At 46.4% G+C, this 20000-nt stretch overlaps 1 protein-coding gene across 1 annotated transcript in view; it reads right to left on the reverse strand.

Moving 5' to 3' along the window:
- Window positions 1-20000, reverse strand: part of htr4 (5-hydroxytryptamine receptor 4) — a 193088-nt gene that overhangs the window by 30952 nt on the left and 142136 nt on the right. The window contains exon 6 of the mRNA XM_034093032.2: window positions 14860-15419. Coding sequence (XP_033948923.1) covers window positions 14860-15419 — 560 coding nt within the window. The remainder of the gene's footprint in view (window positions 1-14859; window positions 15420-20000) is intronic.

Below are 20000 nucleotides of genomic sequence, written 5' to 3' on the forward strand. Positions count from 1 at the left end.
TAGCTAGTTTGCAAAATAAAAAAGTTGCCAGCTAGTCGCTAGTTAGCATGTCGGAAAGATCTTATGAATATATAATTGTATTTGCATTGGCAGAGAGGTTGGGATACTAGTACTGACGCGTTAGTGATATAAAGAAAAAACTAATATGCGATAAAGCCTCATAATTCATTTCAAGTTTTACTGTAAAATCTTTGAATGCCAGGTTCCTCTGTGGACTCTCCTGCTGTTTAAACTACATTCACAGGTGTAGAAAAAGAGCAACAATAGGCCTCATTACCCGGTCATTGATCAGAGCTTCAGGGGTAAATGACCCTTTCCCCCTCTGTGATTGGCTCGGGGTCGGTGACGGTCAAACCCCAATAAAGCGAGCGGCATAAATGTTCTATAACTCTGAACGAGCCGCGTGCTCCGTTCCTCTCACAGCCATTGTGTTAAATTGGATGACGTAGTTCGGTTATATTTGTGTCCCTGCTTTATTTCCTCGCCCACACACAGACCTCCCTGACCCTCGCAGGCAGACATCGTACCTGTTTGTGGAAGATGGAGAACAGCCGTCGCTTCCTTTAGATAACGATCTGTATTCAACGCAGTGTGACTCAGACAGGATGTAATCCCACATGGGGTCTTAACCCATGTGGTGTCTCTACTTTAAAGAGTTCTCTCCTGCTGATGTTCAGGTGTATATCAGTATGTAGTGTCTCTACTTTAAAGAGTCCTCTCCTGCTGATGTTCAGGTGTATATCAATATGTAGTGTATCTACTTTAAAGAGTTCTCTCCTGCTGATGTTCAGGTGCATATCAGTATGTAGTGTCTCTACTTTAAAGAGTCCTCTCCTGCTGATGTTCAGGTGTATATCGGTATGTAGTGTCTCTACTTTAAAGAGTCCTCTCCTGCTGATGTTCAGGTGTATATCGGTATGTAGTGTCTCTACTTTAAAGAGTCCTCTCCTGCTGATGTTCAGGTGTATATCGGTATGTAGTGTCTCTACTTTAAAGAGTCCTCTCCTGCTGATGTTCAGGTGTATATCATTATGTAGTGTCTCTACTTTAAAGAGTCCTCTCTTGCTGATGTTCAGGTGTATATCAGTATGTAGTGTCTCTACTTTAAAGAGTCCTCTCCTGCTGATGTTCAGGTGTATATCAGTATGTGGTGTCTCTACTTTAAAGAGTCCTCTCCTGCTGATGTTCAGGTGTATATCAGGATGTGGTGTCTCTACTTTAAAGAGTCCTCTCCTGCTGATGTTCAGGTGTATATCAGTATGTAGTGTCTCTACTTTAAAAAGTCCTCTCCTGCTGATGTTCAGGTGTATATCAATATGTAGTGTATCTACTTTAAAGAGTTCTCTCCTGCTGATGTTCAGGTGCATATCAGTATGTAGTGTCTCTACTTTAAAGAGTCCTCTCCTGCTGATGTTCAGGTGTATATCGGTATGTAGTGTCTCTACTTTAAAGAGTCCTCTCCTGCTGATGTTCAGGTGTATATCGGTATGTAGTGTCTCTACTTTAAAGAGTCCTCTCCTGCTGATGTTCAGGTGTATATCGGTATGTAGTGTCTCTACTTTAAAGAGTCCTCTCCTGCTGATGTTCAGGTGTATATCAGTATGTAGTGTCTCTACTTTAAAGAGTCCTCTCCTGCTGATGTTCAGGTGTATATCAGTATGTAGTGTCTCTACTTTAAAGAGTCCTCTCCTGCTGATGTTCAGGTGTATATCAGTATGTAGTGTCTCTACTTTAAAGAGTCCTCTCCTACTGATGTTCAGGTGTATATCAGTATGTAGTGTCTCTACTTTAAAGAGTCCTCTCCTACTGATGTTCAGGTGTATATCAGTATGTAGTGTCTCTACTTTAAAGAGTCCTCTCCTACTGATGTTCAGGTGTATATCAGTATGTAGTGTCTCTACTTTAAAGAGTCCTCTCCTGCTGATGTTCAGGTGTATATCAGTATGTAGTGTCTCTACTTTAAAGAGTCCTCTCCTGCTGATGTCCAGGTGTATATCAGTATGTAGTGTCTCTACTTTAAAGAGTCCTCTCCTGCTGATGTTCAGGTGTATATCAGTATGTAGTGTCTCTACTTTAAAGAGTCCTCTCCTGCTGATGTTCAGGTGTATATCAGTATGTAGCGTCTCTACTTTAAAGAGTCCTCTCCTGCTGATGTTCAGGTGTATATCAGTATGTAGTGTCTCTACTTTAAAGAGTCCTCTCCTGCTGATGTTCAGGTGTATATCAGTATGTAGTGTCTCCACTTTAAAGAGTCCTCTCCTGCTGATGTTCAGGTGTATATCAGTATGTAGTGTCTCTACTTTAAAGAGTCCTCTCCTGCTGATGTTCAGGTGTATATCAGTATGTAGTGTCTCTACTTTAAAGAGTCCTCTCCTGCTGATGTTCAGGTGTATATCAGTATGTAGTGTCTCTACTTTAAAGAGTCCTCTCCTGCTCATGTTCAGGTGTATATCAGTATGTAGTGTCTCTACTTTAAAGAGTCCTCTTCTGCTGATATTCAGGTGTATATCAGTATGTAGTGTCTCTACTTTAAAGAGTCCTCTCCTGCTGATGTTCAGGTGTATATCAGTATGTAATGTCTCTACTTTAAAGAGTCCTCTCCTGCTGATGTTCAGGTGTATATCAGTATGTAGTGTCTCTACTTTAAAGAGTCCTCTCCTGCTGATGTTCAGGTGTATATCAGTATGTAGTGTCTCCACTTTAAAGAGTCCTCTCCTGCTGATGTTCAGGTGTATATCAGTATGTAGTGTCTCTACTTTAAAGAGTCCTCTCCTGCTGATGTTCAGGTGTATATCAGTATGTAGTGTCTCTACTTTAAAGAGTCCTCTCCTGCTGATGTTCAGGTGTATATCAGTATGTAGTGTCTCTACTTTAAAGAGTCCTCTCCTGCTCATGTTCAGGTGTATATCAGTATGTAGTGTCTCTACTTTAAAGAGTCCTCTTCTGCTGATATTCAGGTGTATATCAGTATGTAGTGTCTCTACTTTAAAGAGTCCTCTCCTGCTGATGTTCAGGTGTATATCAGTATGTAGTGTCTCTACTTTAAAGAGTCCTCTCCTGCTGATGTTCAGGTGTATATCAGTATGTAGTGTCTCTACTTTAAAGAGTCCTCTCCTGCTGATGTTCAGGTGTATATCAGTATGTAGCATCTCTACTTTAAAGAGTCCTCTCCTGCTGATGTTCAGGTGTATATCAGTATGTAGTGTCTCTACTTTAAAGAGTCCTCTCCTGCTGATGTTCAGGTGTATATCAGTATGTAGTGTCTCCACTTTAAAGAGTCCTCTCCTGCTGATGTTCAGGTGTATATCAGTATGTAGTGTCTCTACTTTAAAGAGTCCTCTCCTGCTGATGTTCAGGTGTATATCAGTATGTAGTGTCTCTACTTTAAAGAGTCCTCTCCTGCTGATGTTCAGGTGTATATCAGTATGTAGTGTCTCTACTTTAAAGAGTCCTCTCCTGCTGATGTTCAGGTGTATATCAGTATGTAGTGTCTCTACTTTAAAGAGTCCTCTCCTGCTGATGTGCAGGTGTATATCAGTATGTAGTGTCTCTACTTTAAAGAGTCCTCTCCTGCTGATGTTCAGGTGTATATCAGTATGTAGTGTCTCTACTTTAAAGAGTCCTCTCCTGCTGATGTTCAGGTGTATATCAGTATGTGGTGTCTCTACTTTAAAGAGTCCTCTCCTGCTGATGTTCAGGTGTATATCAGTATGTAGTGTCTCTACTTTAAAGAGTCCTCTCCTGCTGATGTTCAGGTGTATATCAGTATGTAGTGTCTCTACTTTAAAGAGTCCTCTCCTGCTGATGTGCAGGTGTATATCAGTATGTAGTGTCTCTACTTTAAAGAGTCCTCTCCTGCTGATGTTCAGGTGTATATCAGTATGTAGTGTCTCTACTTTAAAGAGTCCTCTCCTGCTGATGTTCAGGTGTATATCAGTATGTAGTGTCTCTACTTTAAAGAGTCCTCTCCTGCTGATGTTCAGGTGTATATCAGTATGTGGTGTCTCTACTTTAAAGAGTCCTCTCCTGCTGATGTTCAGGTGTATATCAGTATGTAGTGTCTCTACTTTAAAGAGTCCTCTCCTGCTGATGTTCAGGTGTATATCAGTATGTAGTGTCTCTACTTTAAAGAGTCCTCTCCTGCTGATGTTCAGGTGTATATCAGTATGTAGTGTCTCTACTTTAAAGAGTCCTCTCCTGCTGATGTGCAGGTGTATATCAGTATGTAGTGTCTCTACTTTAAAGAGTCCTCTCCTGCTGATGTTCAGGTGTATATCAGTATGTAGTGTCTCTACTTTAAAGAGTCCTCTCCTGCTGATGTTCAGGTGTATATCAGTATGTGGTGTCTCTACTTTAAAGAGTCCTCTCCTGCTGATGTTCAGGTGTATATCAGTATGTAGCGTCTCTACTTTAAAGAGTCCTCTCCTGCTGATGTTCAGGTGTATATCAGTATGTGGTGTCTCTACTTTAAAGAGGAAAGGGGAAACCCCCAAAAAGCAGAATAGTACCTCTTTAAAAAGTTTCTTTACGGGTGAACAATAATATAAAATATCACACAGTGGATTATGAGCTCCAGGATGACTCACGGTCAGAAAGCGCAGACTGATTAAGACCTACGGGGGACACGTCCGTCACTTTAAGTCCAAAAGCATCAACTGAGTCCACATCAGAGCCAGGATCAACTCATCCTAGAAACCAGAGACACGTTAATCCTGCTGTCTGAGTCTGCATCGACGCTTCAATCCTCGTCCGACGTGTTCATCTCAGATTGCAGCCGTTTGTCTTCATTATTATCTGGAGTCCAGTCTCCTGAAACCAGAACCATGACGCTCCTCGTTTCTCTTTTGGGCTGAAACGGGTCGAAAGCGATAAATACTCTCCTTTCTGTGTTTTCCTGTCCTTGACGTCCTCGTGTTTCTCCTTCTCAGAACTCGTTGCTTTGGCGTCTTTATCGCGCTCTTATCTCGTCCAAAAAGCTGCCCGACAGGTTCTCTCATAACGGAGCTCCTTATCTCGTCCACGCAATCGCGATCCATCCATGAAGACCTGAACACAGTCTTTGTACGTGAGACTTTGTTTGTCGTGACTTGTGTTTCTGTGTCTAAACCCAGATGAATACGAGGGCTCAGGAGACGAGACACATTTCTGCTGCATCTGTTTATTTGCCGTTTTTATTGTGAAATACAGAATGCTATTTCCTCCGCAGGCCTCATGAAACAAAGACCATCTGAAAGGGCTGTTTTATAGCTTAGATGCTATACATATGTGCAACTGAATGAGCACCACGCCCTGTACAACCACGCTGCTCTCCGCTGGTTCTTCCACGCGGTGCAGAACGAGTTCATCCTGGTTTAACCTCACAGGTAAATATGAAGTATGAACTTTAAGAGCAACTCAAGACACTTGTTTTAATGAGCTTTTAATTGAATTGCATTTATTCCAATTTTTATTTTTATTTGATTATATTAAAGGGGACCTATCATGCAAAATGCACATCTTTTATACATCGACATGTGTCGCCGGTGCGTCGGGGAACTCACGCAGCGTCAGAAAATAAAACCCTCTCTCTTTTCCTCCGTACCCAAATCTTTTAAAAACGGAGGTACAACGAGCGGATACAGATTTGCTGCCGATATTACGTAATTTCAGATGGTGGACCCACGGAGAGGTGCTATCAGAAACGATGCCTGACGTGTTTCGGACGTAATCTCGTCTTTGTTTACATTAGCCTCGCTAACACTCAGAGCTAACCTGTACTGGAGAGCACGTGTGTTTGAAAAGCAGGAAATACAAAAAGAACTCACCTTGAAATAAGGTTTGAAATAATCCTTGATGTGGTTTAGAACATGATGGCGTTTTATCACAGCAGAATTTAACTTTATCTCCGGTAGAATTCTGATCAGGCTTTTGCTCCGCCTCCTCTTCTTTATTTTTTTTCAAGCTAAGGACCCAAAATCGGCGTTTCTCTAACAGGGCTACAACGGGGGATCTGTTTGGTATTTTGAAAAAAACATTTTGTATAGGTATGGCCCGACAATATGTGTTTCAAATATAGCACGATAGGTCCACTTTAAGTCCCGTGTTGCTATCAAGTGTTCTTCTCCTGGGAAGGGGGGCTTAGTATTGCTTTTGAAAAAATGCTGTACACATAAAGTTTGATTTGATGAATCGGAGCTGCACTAAGTCTCGTCGTTCTAATTGACGTCTGATCTCGACAGCACAGCAGCCATTAAGAGAGAAGCCAAAACAACACTCTGTCAGCTGATCGCCACAGTCTGATTACTGACCTAATCCCTGTGTCAGCCGTCAGTCGGCCAGAGGAGGAGACGGGAAGAAGTGATTTAAATGAACTCAAACCAGCAGAGACAAAGGCTTCTTCATTTCTGCACAAGCGGTAGGGTGCACACGTGCTACAACGAGCATAAAGGAAGCAGCTATAAAAACCCAAAGGTTCCACATGAAGAAACATCTCCAGAAACTTGAGGAGACATGGCAGCGTCTACTGAAAGCTGCAGAAACCAGACGCTGAAGAAGCTCAAACACAACGGAGACCAGGGGACACTAAAGAGTGACGCACACAGCTGGAGACCAGGGGACACTAAAGAGTGACACACACAGCTGGAGACCAGGGGACACTAAAGAGGGACACACACAGTAGGGAGACCAGGGGACACTAAAGAGTGACGCACACAGCTGGGAGACATTCAGGATTATAAGGCTCACAGCAGACCTGCAGTGACGTCAGACGCAGTCATGTGATGACAGTCGTCCAGCTTCATCTCCCTCGTCACCAGGCGCTCCGTGTGGTCGGCCCAGTGAACGCCTGGAACGTCAGGACATTTCCTCTGATGGGACCAAACCTTTCGCTCCGGTGCACCAACACACATGGAGATCTGGAGGATGTGAAGACCTCCTGCCGGGCTTTGAACCGCCCACATGTCCCGTTTCCATGCTTTCCAAACAGACGAATGGAGGCCTGGCCGTGCGTGGGAGGTATAATGAGTCAATGTGCAGGGAAACATGCGGTGTGTGGCACACACGTGTTATATAACACACCGTCAGAGTCAGATGTTCTGCGACACGAGAAAGACTCTCGCTGTGCAGCAAGAACATTGCTCAAACCTATAACACGCACTGCTGCTAACGATGGGGATATGTAAGTTATTACTGTCGAAGTCATCCTGCAAAGAGCTTCATTAAAACTGCACGTTCCATTCCGTTCCGTTGCACACACCGATATTTACGATACCCATAAAATCTGATGGTTTGATAAACACGTTAAATAGATGATACATAGACACCAAGGGAGTGTGTTAGTGTTGAACGTTACTGCGAAGCTAAAAGCTAGTTTGGATTTCAATATAATGTCCAACTCCTAAAAATAAACATTTCTACTGAAACTAATTTAAATATGAATAACAACACTGTCCTGGTTGATCTGTTTGCAAGGCCTGCTGCCACATTGATTGGATGCCATAGCAACCAAACAATGTGGCACCGATCTGTTATTGATAGTTTGCAGCTTATGGATTATGGACAGAGAAATCCTTTAAAGAATGGACCAATCCCTGGAGGTCCTGTGCTGTGCCACTTCGGAGTAACATAATGAGCTTATGGAAGACTTCCATATGGAGCTAATGGCTTTCAATCGTCAGGGACAACTCTCTGGAGGATGTCCAGAGATGTCCGACCGGCATTGGAAACGTTACGAGTGATGTCGGCAGGATGAACAGTAATTGATGGCCGGAGCCTCATTGCTTTCCTCCAATGAACTCAAGCTCCATAATGTCTCGGGACGTCAACACCATTTTAAGCGAGAGCTGAAATTGTTCCCACACGGAGTCAAATAACTCAGACTAATTGTCTCTGCAGCGGCGGAGCACGAGAAGGACGATGTTACGCCTTTATGAAATCTCATTTGTGCTTTTGTGTAAAAGAAAAAGTATATTATTAGAACATTTCTCATCTGCCGGTTCAGGAGTGTTCCTTATATCCTTTTTGTAATATGAGACATTTCAGAAGACGAGAACGACGGTAACCGCCTTCACTTTCTGTTGTTCATTTGTTCCACGTTGTAATTTTGGTTCCTACCTTTTTTATGTGCAACAGTAATAGAGGCGGAACTAATCTGCGGTGTTGTGTGTTCCACCTGTTGGAAAATAAGGCAAACATGCAGCTAAAGTGATCAGCCCCTCTGGGTGACTAGCAGCCTACGAGGTAAGTGTTCGTGCTGGTTGTGTGTGTAATTGTGTGCGGTTGAGCTGCAGGTTATGTGTGTGTATGCTATGCGCTAGCTTGTGCTACATGCTATTGTTAGCTTGTGCTACATGCTATTGTTAGCTTGTGCTACATGCTATTGTTAGCTTTTGCTACATGCTATTGTTAGCTTTTGCTACATGCTATTGTTAGCTTGTGCTACATGCTATTGTTAGCTTGTGCTACATGCTATTGTTAGCTTTTGCTACATGCTATTGTTAGCTTGTGCTACATGCTATTGTTAGCTTTTGCTACATGCTATTGTTAGCTTTTGCTACATGCTATTGTTAGCTTTTGCTACATGCTATTGTTAGCTTTTGCTACATGCTATTGTTAGCTTGTGCTACATGCTATTGTTAGCTTTTGCTACATGCTATGCGCTAGCTTGTGCTACATGCTATTGTTAGCTTTTGCTACATGCTGTGTGGGATGTGTGCCGTTTATTGTTTCATTTAGCGGCATTAACAGTGATGACATATGCATATATTACACATGTATTTATTGTTTACCTTTTATATTTGTCTGTATTATAACCCAGTTCTCACGGGTTGGAATAGGTGCCACAAAATAAACCCCGTATTTTAAAACAAGACCTCAGCCTCGTGTCATTTACTGGAGGGAACTTTCAAAACTGTTTCAAAATGAAAAATAATTTAATTGATATTTAGGTTTAAGCATCACCTTTTGTTAATTTCCTATTTAAAAAAAAGACCAAAACTCTAACCCAGCCTGGACCGTACCAAGTGGTGCCATGCAGGGGTGTAGTGGTGCTATTTGATATATTAGGATGTGTGTTGAAGTCAAGCAGAGAAAGACATAATGACTTCTGGTCCTCTGAGAACCACAATAGGACATTTCAGTTGTTGTTGTTTGTGTTTTGCCTTATTATAAATTATAACTTTTTTACAGTATAATCTAGGGATGTAATAATACCAAAAACTCACGGTACGATAATATCGCGATAAAAATTCAACGGTACGATATTTATCGCGATATTGAAAAATAAAGGGACAAATCGAGATAACCAGTGACACGTGCATTTACAGAAGTACATAAAAAGCCATGGTTTGAGTAGATACAAGATCTAAGATCGCTGGGAGGCTGTGGCTCAGGTTGGGAGGCTGTGGCTCAGGTTGGGCGGCTGTGGCTCAGGTTGGGAGGCTGTGGCTCAAGTTGGGAGGCTGTGGCTCAGGTTGGGAGGCTGTGGCTCAGGTTGGGCGGCTGTGGCTCAAGTTGGGAGGCTGTGGCTCAGGTTGGGCGGCTGTGGCTCAGGTTGGGAGGCTGTGGCTCAGGTTGGGCGGCTGTGGCTCAAGTTGGGAGGCTGTGGCTCAGGTTGGGAGGCTGTGGCTCAGGTTGGGAGGCTGTGGCTCAGGTTGGGCGGCTGTGGCTCAGGTTGGGCGGCTGTGGCTCAGGTTGGGCGGCTGTAGCTCAGGTTGGGCGGCTGTGGCTCAGGTTGGGAGGCTGTGGCTCAGGTTGGGCGGCTGTGGCTCAGGTTGGGCGGCTGTGGCTCAGGTTGGGCGGCTGTGGCTCAGGTTGGGCGGCTGTGGCTCAGGTTGGGAGGCTGTGGCTCAGGCTGGGAGGCTGTGGCGCAGGTTGGGAGGCTGTGGCGCAGGTTGGGAGGCTGTGGCTCAGGCTGGGAGGCTGTGGCTCAGGTTGGGCGGCTGTGGCTCAGGTTGGGAGGCTGTGGCTCAGGCTGGGAGGCTGTGGCGCAGGTTGGGAGGCTGTGGCGCAGGTTGGGAGGCTGTGGCGCAGGTTGGGAGGCTGTGGCGCAGGTTGGGAGGCTGTGGCTCAGGCTGGGAGGCTGTGGCTCAGGTTGGGCGGCTGTGGCTCAGGTTGGGAGGCTGTGGCTCAGGCTGGGAGGCTGTGGCGCAGGTTGGGAGGCTGTGGCGCAGGTTGGGAGGCTGTGGCTCAGGCTGGGAGGCTGTGGCTCAGGTTGGGCGGCTGTGGCTCAGGTTGGGAGGCTGTGGCTCAGTGGGTAGTGTGCTGGACTTCGAATCTACTGTCCACAGTACTGAATGTATGTAAGTCGCTTTGGATAAAAGCGTCTAACAAGTGACATGTAATGTAATAAAAGCATAAACTGTAAGGGTTGAAACCTATCGGGTGAAATGAGCTGTTTACTAAGAAGCCTGATGGGGGGTAAAGAGAAGCTCGGATTAAAAAATAAAGGGGTTCTTCTTCTCTTGATGTTGTAATATTTAAGGACTTCATTCTCAATTTGAGACAGTTTAAAATGACAAGACTGGCGCTTATAGGACTTTGTCGTTTGTGTGTTGTACAAAGTCTTATTGTTAACCAAAAGTGTAACGTAGAGGCGACTTTTGACACAACAACAACAACAACTCAAAGACAATGCATTGAGTATGAAGTACTATGAATCATCATGCATGGTATATGGATGCTTCCGATTTATCATTTTGAGTGCGGTTTCCGATAAACCCGAGCCCGAGCACAGAGAAAGTCGGAGCGGAGGACCTTGAAACTGGATGATTATATATATTTATATTTCTCAGGTTTGAACGCACTTTTGGGATTCTCGCAAAGTGAAAGAAACTCACTTAGAAGTATGCAATTTGGAAGGCATCTGGAGCATGCTGAGATGTACAAAAAAGCCAATTAGATATATATCGTAACCCAAAAGGAAGGTTAGATTTCATGTTTTTTTTAAAGATTTCTCGCCTTTTTCAGGTGCCATTCTTTAACGAAATACTCCACCGGATTTGTTCTGACAACTTCAAATGTCAGGACCATCTAGAGCAGTGGTTCTCAACTGGTCAGGCCTCGGGACCCACTTTTTACTTGCTCAATACATCGCGACCCAACATTTTGAAGCACTCAAATCTATTCAACAAAAAATCGTGCTGTAATATATACGCTTTCAGCACACAATTACATTACATTACATTACATTGCATTTAGCTGACGCTTTTATCCAAAGCGACTTACAATAAGTCAATATTAATAAAAGTGAAGTACAGTGCATATATCCCTCATATCCCTTCACAGAACTAAAGTATGCTTTTAAAGAGGTTTAATGAGATGATGGAATCAAAGCTGAACTATATGCTAAAACCCAACCCCAGCAGGGGGTCTGGGGGATTCTCCCCAGGAGATCTTTAGAAATACTAACATAAACTATGCATTCTGGTACTCTGAGAAGAAAATAAATAAATCTATTACTACCCGATATATTAATAATATTTTATGCCATTGTTTGTTTTTCACTTTGTTCTGAAATCTTGCTGCGAGAAGAGTAAAGAGGAGATAGTCTGTGTGACTTACTTTAAATTGTGGGTAAGGGGAGATAGCCCCCATTGTTCTGTGACCTGTCAGTCATCAAACCGGGGTCATATTTCATTATGTGTTCATTTCTATCTGAAGTTGTACCCATGGATCTATAAAGAATAGTTATACCGCAAAGTTATTCTCCGTGGGGACTTCCGGCAACAATCTTGATTCTGATTGGCCAGAAGACTCGAAAAAACATCAGCAAAGATATTTTATTGAGAAGATGATCACTACGTGACAGAAGTTTTCCAAACCGTTTATGGTCTCCGGTACTTCCAGTCCAACGCCGACTGCATGCACAGCGTTAGAAAATCGGGCCTTCAAAATAAAAGTTTGACTTTTTCCCCCCAAAAATCTTTTTTTTTCATTTCTTCACTCACACATCCGCGACCCACTCGAAACGGATCCACCAGTTGAGAACCACTGATCTAAAGGCCTTAAGGATGAAAAGTTATCGAACTCTTGAGTTTAATGCAACAAAACGTTAAAATATCTTCAGATATAACAGACCCTATTTCAACCAAAAATACATTGAAGGAGACAAGCGAACAGGAAGTGGTGAAACACTGACTCGTTTCCAGGCTTCAGGACTCCTTCCTGTTCAATGTTCTAATTCTTGAGTTTAATGCAACAAAATGTTAAAAGATCTCTTCAGCTTCGTTGAGCCACAGACCCCATTTCAGGCTACCCAAAAACGTATTCATAAAACCTATAGAACCGATCCGGAAGTGGTGACATGCGGACCCATTCCCAGGTTTCAGGACTCATTCCTGGACTACCTATGTTGCAAATGTATTATCTCTCTGATTTCCACACGGCATCTATTGCACGTCTGTCCGTCCTGGGAGAGGGATCCCTCCTCTGCTGCTCTCCCTGAGGTTTCTCCCATGTTCCCTTTAAACTGTGGGGTTTCTCTGGAAGTGTTTCCTTGTACGATGTGAGGGTCTGAGGACAGAGGGTCTAAGGACAGAGGGACTAAGGACAGAGGGTCTAAGGACAGAGGGTCTGAGGACAGAGGGTCTGAGGACAGAGGGTCTAAGGACAGAGGGTCTAAGGACAGAGGGTCTAAGTACAGAGGGTCTAAGGACAGAGGGTCTGAGGACAGAGGGTCTGAGGACAGAGGGTCTAAGGACAGAGGGTCTAAGGACAGAGGGTCTGAGGACAGAGGGTCTAAGGACAGAGGGTCTGAGGACAGAGGGTCTAAGGACAGAGGGTCTAAGGTCACAGGGTCTAAGGACAGAGGGTCTAAGGACACAGGGTCTAAGGACAGAGGGTCTAAGGACACAGGGTCTAAGGACAGAGGGTCTAAGGACACAGGGTCTAAGGACAGAGGGTCTAAGGTCAGAGGGTCTAAGGACAGAGGGTCTAAGGACACAGGGTCTAAGGACAGAGGGTCTGAGGACAGAGGGTCTGAGGACAGAGGGTCTGAGGACACAGGGTCTAAGGACAGAGGGTCTGAGGACACAGGGTCTAAGGTCAGAGGGTCTAAGGACAGAGGGTCTAAGGACAGAGGGTCTAAGGTCAGAGGGTCTAAGGACAGAGGGTCTAAGGACACAGGGTCTGAGGACAGAGGGTCCAAGGACAGAGGGTCTAAGGACAGAGGGTCTAAGGACAGAGGGCCTAAGGACAGAGGGTCTAAGGACAGAGGGTCTGAGGACACAGGGTCTAAGGACAGAGGGTCTGAGGACACAGGGTCTAAGGTCAGAGGGTCTAAGGACAGAGGGTCTAAGGACAGAGGGTCTAAGGTCAGAGGGTCTAAGGACAGAGGGTCTAAGGACACAGGGTCTGAGGACAGAGGGTCTAAAGACAGAGGGTCTAAGGACAGAGTGTCTAAGGACAGAGGGTGTCGTATTGTCATACTGATATTCTGTACAAACTGTGAAGTCCACTGAGACAAAGGTAACATTGATTGATTGATTGGTTCCTGCACCACTCGATGACAGTCCAATCCACAACAATGATTACGGGGAACTTACTTGCGTTACACATTTTGTCAGGGCCACCTGAAGGCCTTGAGGATGTCAGGGCCACCTGAAGGCCTTGAGGATGTCAGGGCCACCTGAAGGCCTTGAGGATGTCAGGGCCATCTGAAGGCCTTGAGGATGTCAGGGCCACCTGAAGGCCTTGAGGATGTCAGGGCCACCTGAAGGCCTTGAGGATGTCAGGGCCACCTAAAGGCCTTGAGGATGTCAGGGCCACCTGAAGGCCTTGAGGATGTCAGGGCCACCTGAAGGCCTTGAGGATGTCAGGGCCACCTGAAGGCCTTGAGGATGTCAGGGCCACCTGAAGGCCTTGAGGATGTCAGGGCCACCTGAAGGCCTTGAGGATGTCAGGGCCACCTGAAGGCCTTGAGGATGTCAGGGCCACCTGAAGGCCTTGAGGATGTCAGGGCTATCTGAAGGCCTTGAGGATGTCAGGGCCACCTGAAGGCCTTGAGGATGTCAGGGCCATCTGAAGGCCTTGAGGATGTCAGGGCCATCTGAAGGCCTTGAGGATGTCAGGGCCACCTGAAGGCCTTGAGGATGTCAGGGCCATCTGAAGGCCTTGAGGATGTCAGGGCCACCTGAAGGCCTTGAGGATGTCAGGGCCATCTGAAGGCCTTGAGGATGTCAGGGCCACCTGAAGGCCTTGAGGATGTCAGGGCCACCTGAAGGCCTTGAGGATGTCAGGGCTATCTGAAGGCCTTGAGGATGTCAGGGCCACCTGAAGGCCTTGAGGATGTCAGGGCCACCTGAAGGCCTTGAGGATGTCAGGGCCATCTGAAGGCCTTGAGGATGTCAGGGCCATCTGAAGGCCTTGAGGATGTCAGGGCCACCTGAAGGCCTTGAGGATGTCAGGGCCATCTGAAGGCCTTGAGGATGTCAGGGCCACCTGAAGGCCTTGAGGATGTCAGGGCCACCTGAAGGCCTTGAGGATGTCAGGGCCATCTGAAGGCCTTGAGGATGTCAGGGCTATCTGAAGGCCTTGAGGATGTCAGGGCCACCTGAAGGCCTTGAGGATGTCAGGGCCACCTGAAGGCCTTGAGGATGTCAGGGCCACCTGAAGGCCTTGAGGATGTCAGGGCCACCTGAAGGCCTTGAGGATGTCAGGGCCACCTGAAGGCCTTGAGGATGTCAGGGCCACCTGAAGGCCTTGAGGATGAAATATGTTCTAATTCTTGACAGAACGTTAACATATCTTCAGATCCTCTAAACCACAGACCCCGAGCGATCAGGCAGCGCTGACAGGCAGACTCACGGCTCCAGGACCCGTTCCTTCACCACGTGATGTCCTGCATGTTAAACCAAGCCACAGCAATGATCAGGGGGAACTTACTTGACGACGTGTGTGGAGCCGTTGATCTGCGTGGCCGTGCAGGGCGCCCCGGACCCCAGGATGGACGGCCGGCGGTACCTCTTCCTCCCGCAGCACAGGATGATGAGGAAGGCGCGGCGGAAGGACTTGTTGAGGAAGGCGTAGAGGATGGGGTTGAGCATGGAGTTAATGTATCCCAGCCACAGGCAGGCGATCCACAGCCGCTCCGGCACCGCGTAGTCTATAAAGGGGTCCACCACGTTCGTGACGAAGAAGGGCGCCCAGCAGAGGCAGAAACAACCCATGATGATGCACAGCGTCTTGGCAGCTTTGGTCTCCGTTCGCATGCGGTGGTTTCGTTGATGGTCGATACCGCCTCCTCCGCCTCCTCCCGCCCGCTGCAAGATGCTGATCTGCAGGGCGTGGGCTCGAGCCGTGATGTAGATCCTCTGGTAGGCCAGCACCATGAGGACCAGCGGGATGTAGAAGGCCACCACGGAGCAGGTGAGGGCGTACGGCTTGTTCACCATGAAGATACAGGAGGTGGAGTTACTGCCCTCGCTGTGGCGCCGCTGCTCGATCTGGAGAGGGGGGCGAGTGAGAAATCAATTAACCCTTAAATAGGAAAGCACATGTATATATATTGGAGAATTCATTGATTGTTATTTTCTATTGTGTTGGGAAACTAGTGAGTGTCCTCGTCCAACATGAGAGTAGCATGCTAACAAGGGTACCAACTGTAGCTGTGAACATGACAGGATGTGTGATGACCTGGAAGAGCATCAGGACTGCTTGAGGCAGATGATAGCTATGTGATTAATGATGACTCAGCCTCTATGGAGAGAGACATCAAGCATGCTCATTTCTGACGTGGAGCTACTCTGAAGTAAACATTGAATACTGCTTTCTGTTCCTCCATCTTGGATATCAGCGTGTGAAGGACACTGTGAAGGAACTAGTCTCTGTATGTGATGACTCCTTCCTTCTGGAGAGGATCCCAGACACACGGATCCTGAGGCTGAAGCTCAAGCCGGGGACCAGGGAGAGTTCTCTAACATGATGTATCTTAACATTCTTTAAGACTTTCATTTTCCAACTTACACTTTGTATTTCAAGAGAAACATTTCATATGACATTACACCTACGTTACACCGATATTACACTGACCCGTGTTACATAATGGACAAAGACTCAGGTAAATGTTTCTCCCAGGATACACGTTTTTTTTAAGGGTTAATCCACATTTTAAGACTATCTCCGTAGTTTTCCACTTTTGCACACATTAGCCATTTAACTAGAGTCGCCTTCAAAATAAAAACATCTCTAATCAAAACAGGGATTTAGGCTTAAGAAGATAATGCAATAAATACAACAAACAGGCCCTTTACCTTTCTAGAGATCTAGACTATACAAAAGACAGTTACGGTAGTTTTAATTGGAAAACGCTAATTTCTACAATTTAAATTGTTACTGAAATTCTAAATGTGGATTTTTGGAGCGATGGAACTAATTTTTGATCATGACACCCTTTGAGGTGGCTGTCGCTGCTGCCACAAGTCCTTTAAAGGCCTGATGCTGTTTTTAGACATACGTTATGGATACACCGGGGACACACCGGGCACACACCGGGGACACACCGGGGACATACCGGGGATACACCGGGGACACACCGGGGATACACCGGGGATACACCGGGCACACACCGGACACACACACCGGGCACACACACCGGGCACACACCGGGGATACACCGGGCACACACCGGACACACACACCGGGCACACACCGGGGACACACCGGGGACACACCGGGGGGGAGACACACCGGGGATACACCGGGGGCACACCGGGGGCACACCGGGAACACACCGGGGACACACCGGGGACACACCGGGGATACACCGGGGAGACACCGGGCGGACACACCGGACACACGCCGGGGATACACCGGGGGGACACCGGGTACACACCGGGGGGACACCGACACCGGGGATACACCGGGGACACACCGGGGATACACCGGGCACACACCGGACACACACACCGGGCACACACCGGGGACACACCGGGGGGGAGACACACCGGGGATACACCGGGGGCACACCGGGAACACACCGGGGATACACCGGGGACACAACGGGGACACACCGGGGAGACACCGGGCGGACACACCGGACACACGCCGGGGATACACCGGGGGGACACCGGGTACACACCGGGGGGACACCGACACCGGGGATACACCGGGGACACACCGGGGTACACCGGGGACACACCGGGGTACACCGGGGACACACCGACACCGGGGATACACCGGGGACACACCGGGGATACACCGGGGGCACACCGGGGACACACCGGGGACACACCGGGGGCACACCAGGGACACACCGGGGGCACACCGGGGGGACACCAGGGACACAGAGAAGACATGAAAAAGTGCTTTTGCTCGATAGGAGGTCTTTAACTTCAAAAACATGTTCCGATGGATGAATAACGTAAGACTAAAACAAGCTGCTCTGTAGCGAGGAAGCACACAACGACTCATCTTCATCACATTCCACAACTCAAAGGTTGATCTCTGTGTTGAATCAAGTCCTACAAAAAGCCCCCCCCCCCTCAGGTGAGCGTTCATAGTAGTTCGGCCCTGGGGGAGGCGCTGCTTGTCCTCATTCATCTCACTAAAGCCACATTACATATTGTCCTCCGCTCTCGTCTCTGTGGGGAGAGTACGGCTCAGAGAGGACGATCAGTCCATGTCTCTGTGGGGAGAGTACGGCTCAGAGAGGACGATCAGTCCATGTCTCTGTGGGGAGAGTACGGCTCAGAGAGGACGATCAGTCCATGTCTCTGTGGGGAGAGTACGGCTCAGAGAGGACGATCAGTCCATGTCTCTGTGGGGAGAGTACGGCTCAGAGAGGACGATCAGTCCATGTCTCTGTGGGGAGAGTACGGCTCAGAGAGGACGATCAGTCCATGTCTCTGTGGGGAGAGTACGGCTCAGAGAGGACGATCAGTCCATGTCTCTGTGGGGAGAGTACGGCTCAGAGAGGACGATCAGTCCATGTCTCTGTGGGGAGAGTACGGCTCAGAGAGGACGATCAGTCCATGTCTCTGTGGGGAAATAAACCCTATATTGAAGCGCCAGTGTTACAGTATACACACTATAAAGCAGGATATCATACATTAAGTGTGTAAGCGATGGAATAACAAATTACATATAAATGTACATTGTGAGTCTAAGTCCAGTCTCCCTCTCCTGTAGTGTGTTCTCTATGTTTAGTGCACGTCAATGGTCTGCAGAGGCTCCCTCCACGTGTCAAAGGGCAGGAGAGGAAAGTGCCTTGATGAAAGAAGAAGGAACCATCCAAAGAAGACCGTACGGATGTTGTTGCTCTTTGAAGTGGAATATGTCCCGTCTTTATTAAAGTGGACCGATGATAATTAACTGAACGTGCCGTCTTTCAAACACATCGATGAAGATGGCAGGAGTTTACAAATCAACTTTCAACCTGCCCATTACTCAATTAGCTCAGTCTGAATGGATTTGGCGTGGGGCAAATAAGAGTTTGCCTTATTTACAAAAACAGTAGGAAACATTTTCAAATATACACAACGACCTGTTTGTGTGTCTGTTGTGCGTGCAAAGTTTGTTGGGTTGTTTTGTTCAGTTTTGGAGCCGCAGTGTGTGCCCGTGCTGAACGGCTACTCGGAATATCAAACAGCTTTGATTAGACCAGAAGAGACGCTGCTGCCATCCCTAACTATAGACTGCTGCACTGGCAAGGGTGTGTGTGTGTGTGTGTGTGTGTGTGTGTGTGTGTGTGTGTGTGTCACTGCAATGCTGCCAAAATGAGCCAGTCAGTCCTCCAGCGGACAGTCCGCTTGGATCTCAGCGAGGTAATTGTGATTGGGAAGTTTCAGCACATCACACGACAGATCAACTGAACTCTTCGTAGTAGAAGTAGGTAAACATTTATTAATAATGCACCTTTTAAAAGCATCTGTTCCAAAACAAAAGCATCCCGGACGAGAGAAGAACAGACGTATCCCAAAATGGAAGAGAAGCCAATGAACAGAACTGTAATTGTTGGATTATCATTTATCAGGAGATTTGGAGGCAAATATTGCAAATGTCCACTTTCGTTTGAATAGCAAATCCAAATTGCTGGCTCTCGTTGTTTTGATTATTGATTAACACCCTATGGTTAAAAGTCATTATCCTGCGACCTCTTGACAGAAGTAACGGCTTCACTGTGGAGATGAGTTATGAGCAGTTCAACAAAAGATTGATTTTCCTACTTGGATTGTTTCATTTCAAATATGAGAAGCCTGAGGGGTAATAAGGTATCAAAGTGTTAACACGGAAAAAAGCTATATTTAGAACAATGTTTTTATTATTATGGGGTTTTTCTGGAACAATTGAGGGCGCTAACGTCACGTCAGAATTATGGCCCCGCCCACTTTCTGGTGGAATGCTGTTTGCATCCAATCAGAAAGCGTGAAGAGCATCGCATGAGGTTTCAATAAAGTCCCGTAGCAGACAAATGCTGTAGTAACGTAATGTATGAATATGAATGAATATCTCTGTTTTTCTAGCGGGCGCTAACGTAACGTCCGGTCAACATTAAGCCCCGCCCACTTTCCGATGCAAATGCTGCATTAGAGCGAGGCGGAAAGCTACCGAGTCATATCATATATCGCTCCTCAAACAACAAATACATCCAGAGGTTTCTTCACTTCCTGGGACATAACAGAAACTCAGAAATTTCACGTTCAGGACATCCATCCCATAATTATTCTCCGTAAACACGAACATGTCTCTGCCGTCTGACGCTCTGTTTGATACTCATATTTCTGGAGTACAAAATATCATAAATATATAAATAGAAAATGTTTAATCTATAAAAAATGTTTGATAAAAATTCAATATAATTTTAAAAGAAAATCCCCAAAAAATCAAAATCGGAGAAAAAACGAAATCTAAAATTAATAATCAAAATCCCCGAAATGTGTTTTTTCACCGTTTTTGAGGAACAGAAATATTGTGTTCTGGCATCACTTTAACATTTTACGGGGGAAATCTGGATTTTGGTTTGAGGGCGCTGACAAAACCATGCATAGCATTGAAAGGCAGATTTGTATTAAATGTATTTTAATATA

Source organism: Pseudochaenichthys georgianus, chromosome 10, assembly GCF_902827115.2.
Source record: "Pseudochaenichthys georgianus chromosome 10, fPseGeo1.2, whole genome shotgun sequence".
NCBI classification, from domain to species: Eukaryota; Metazoa; Chordata; class Actinopteri; order Perciformes; family Channichthyidae; genus Pseudochaenichthys; species Pseudochaenichthys georgianus.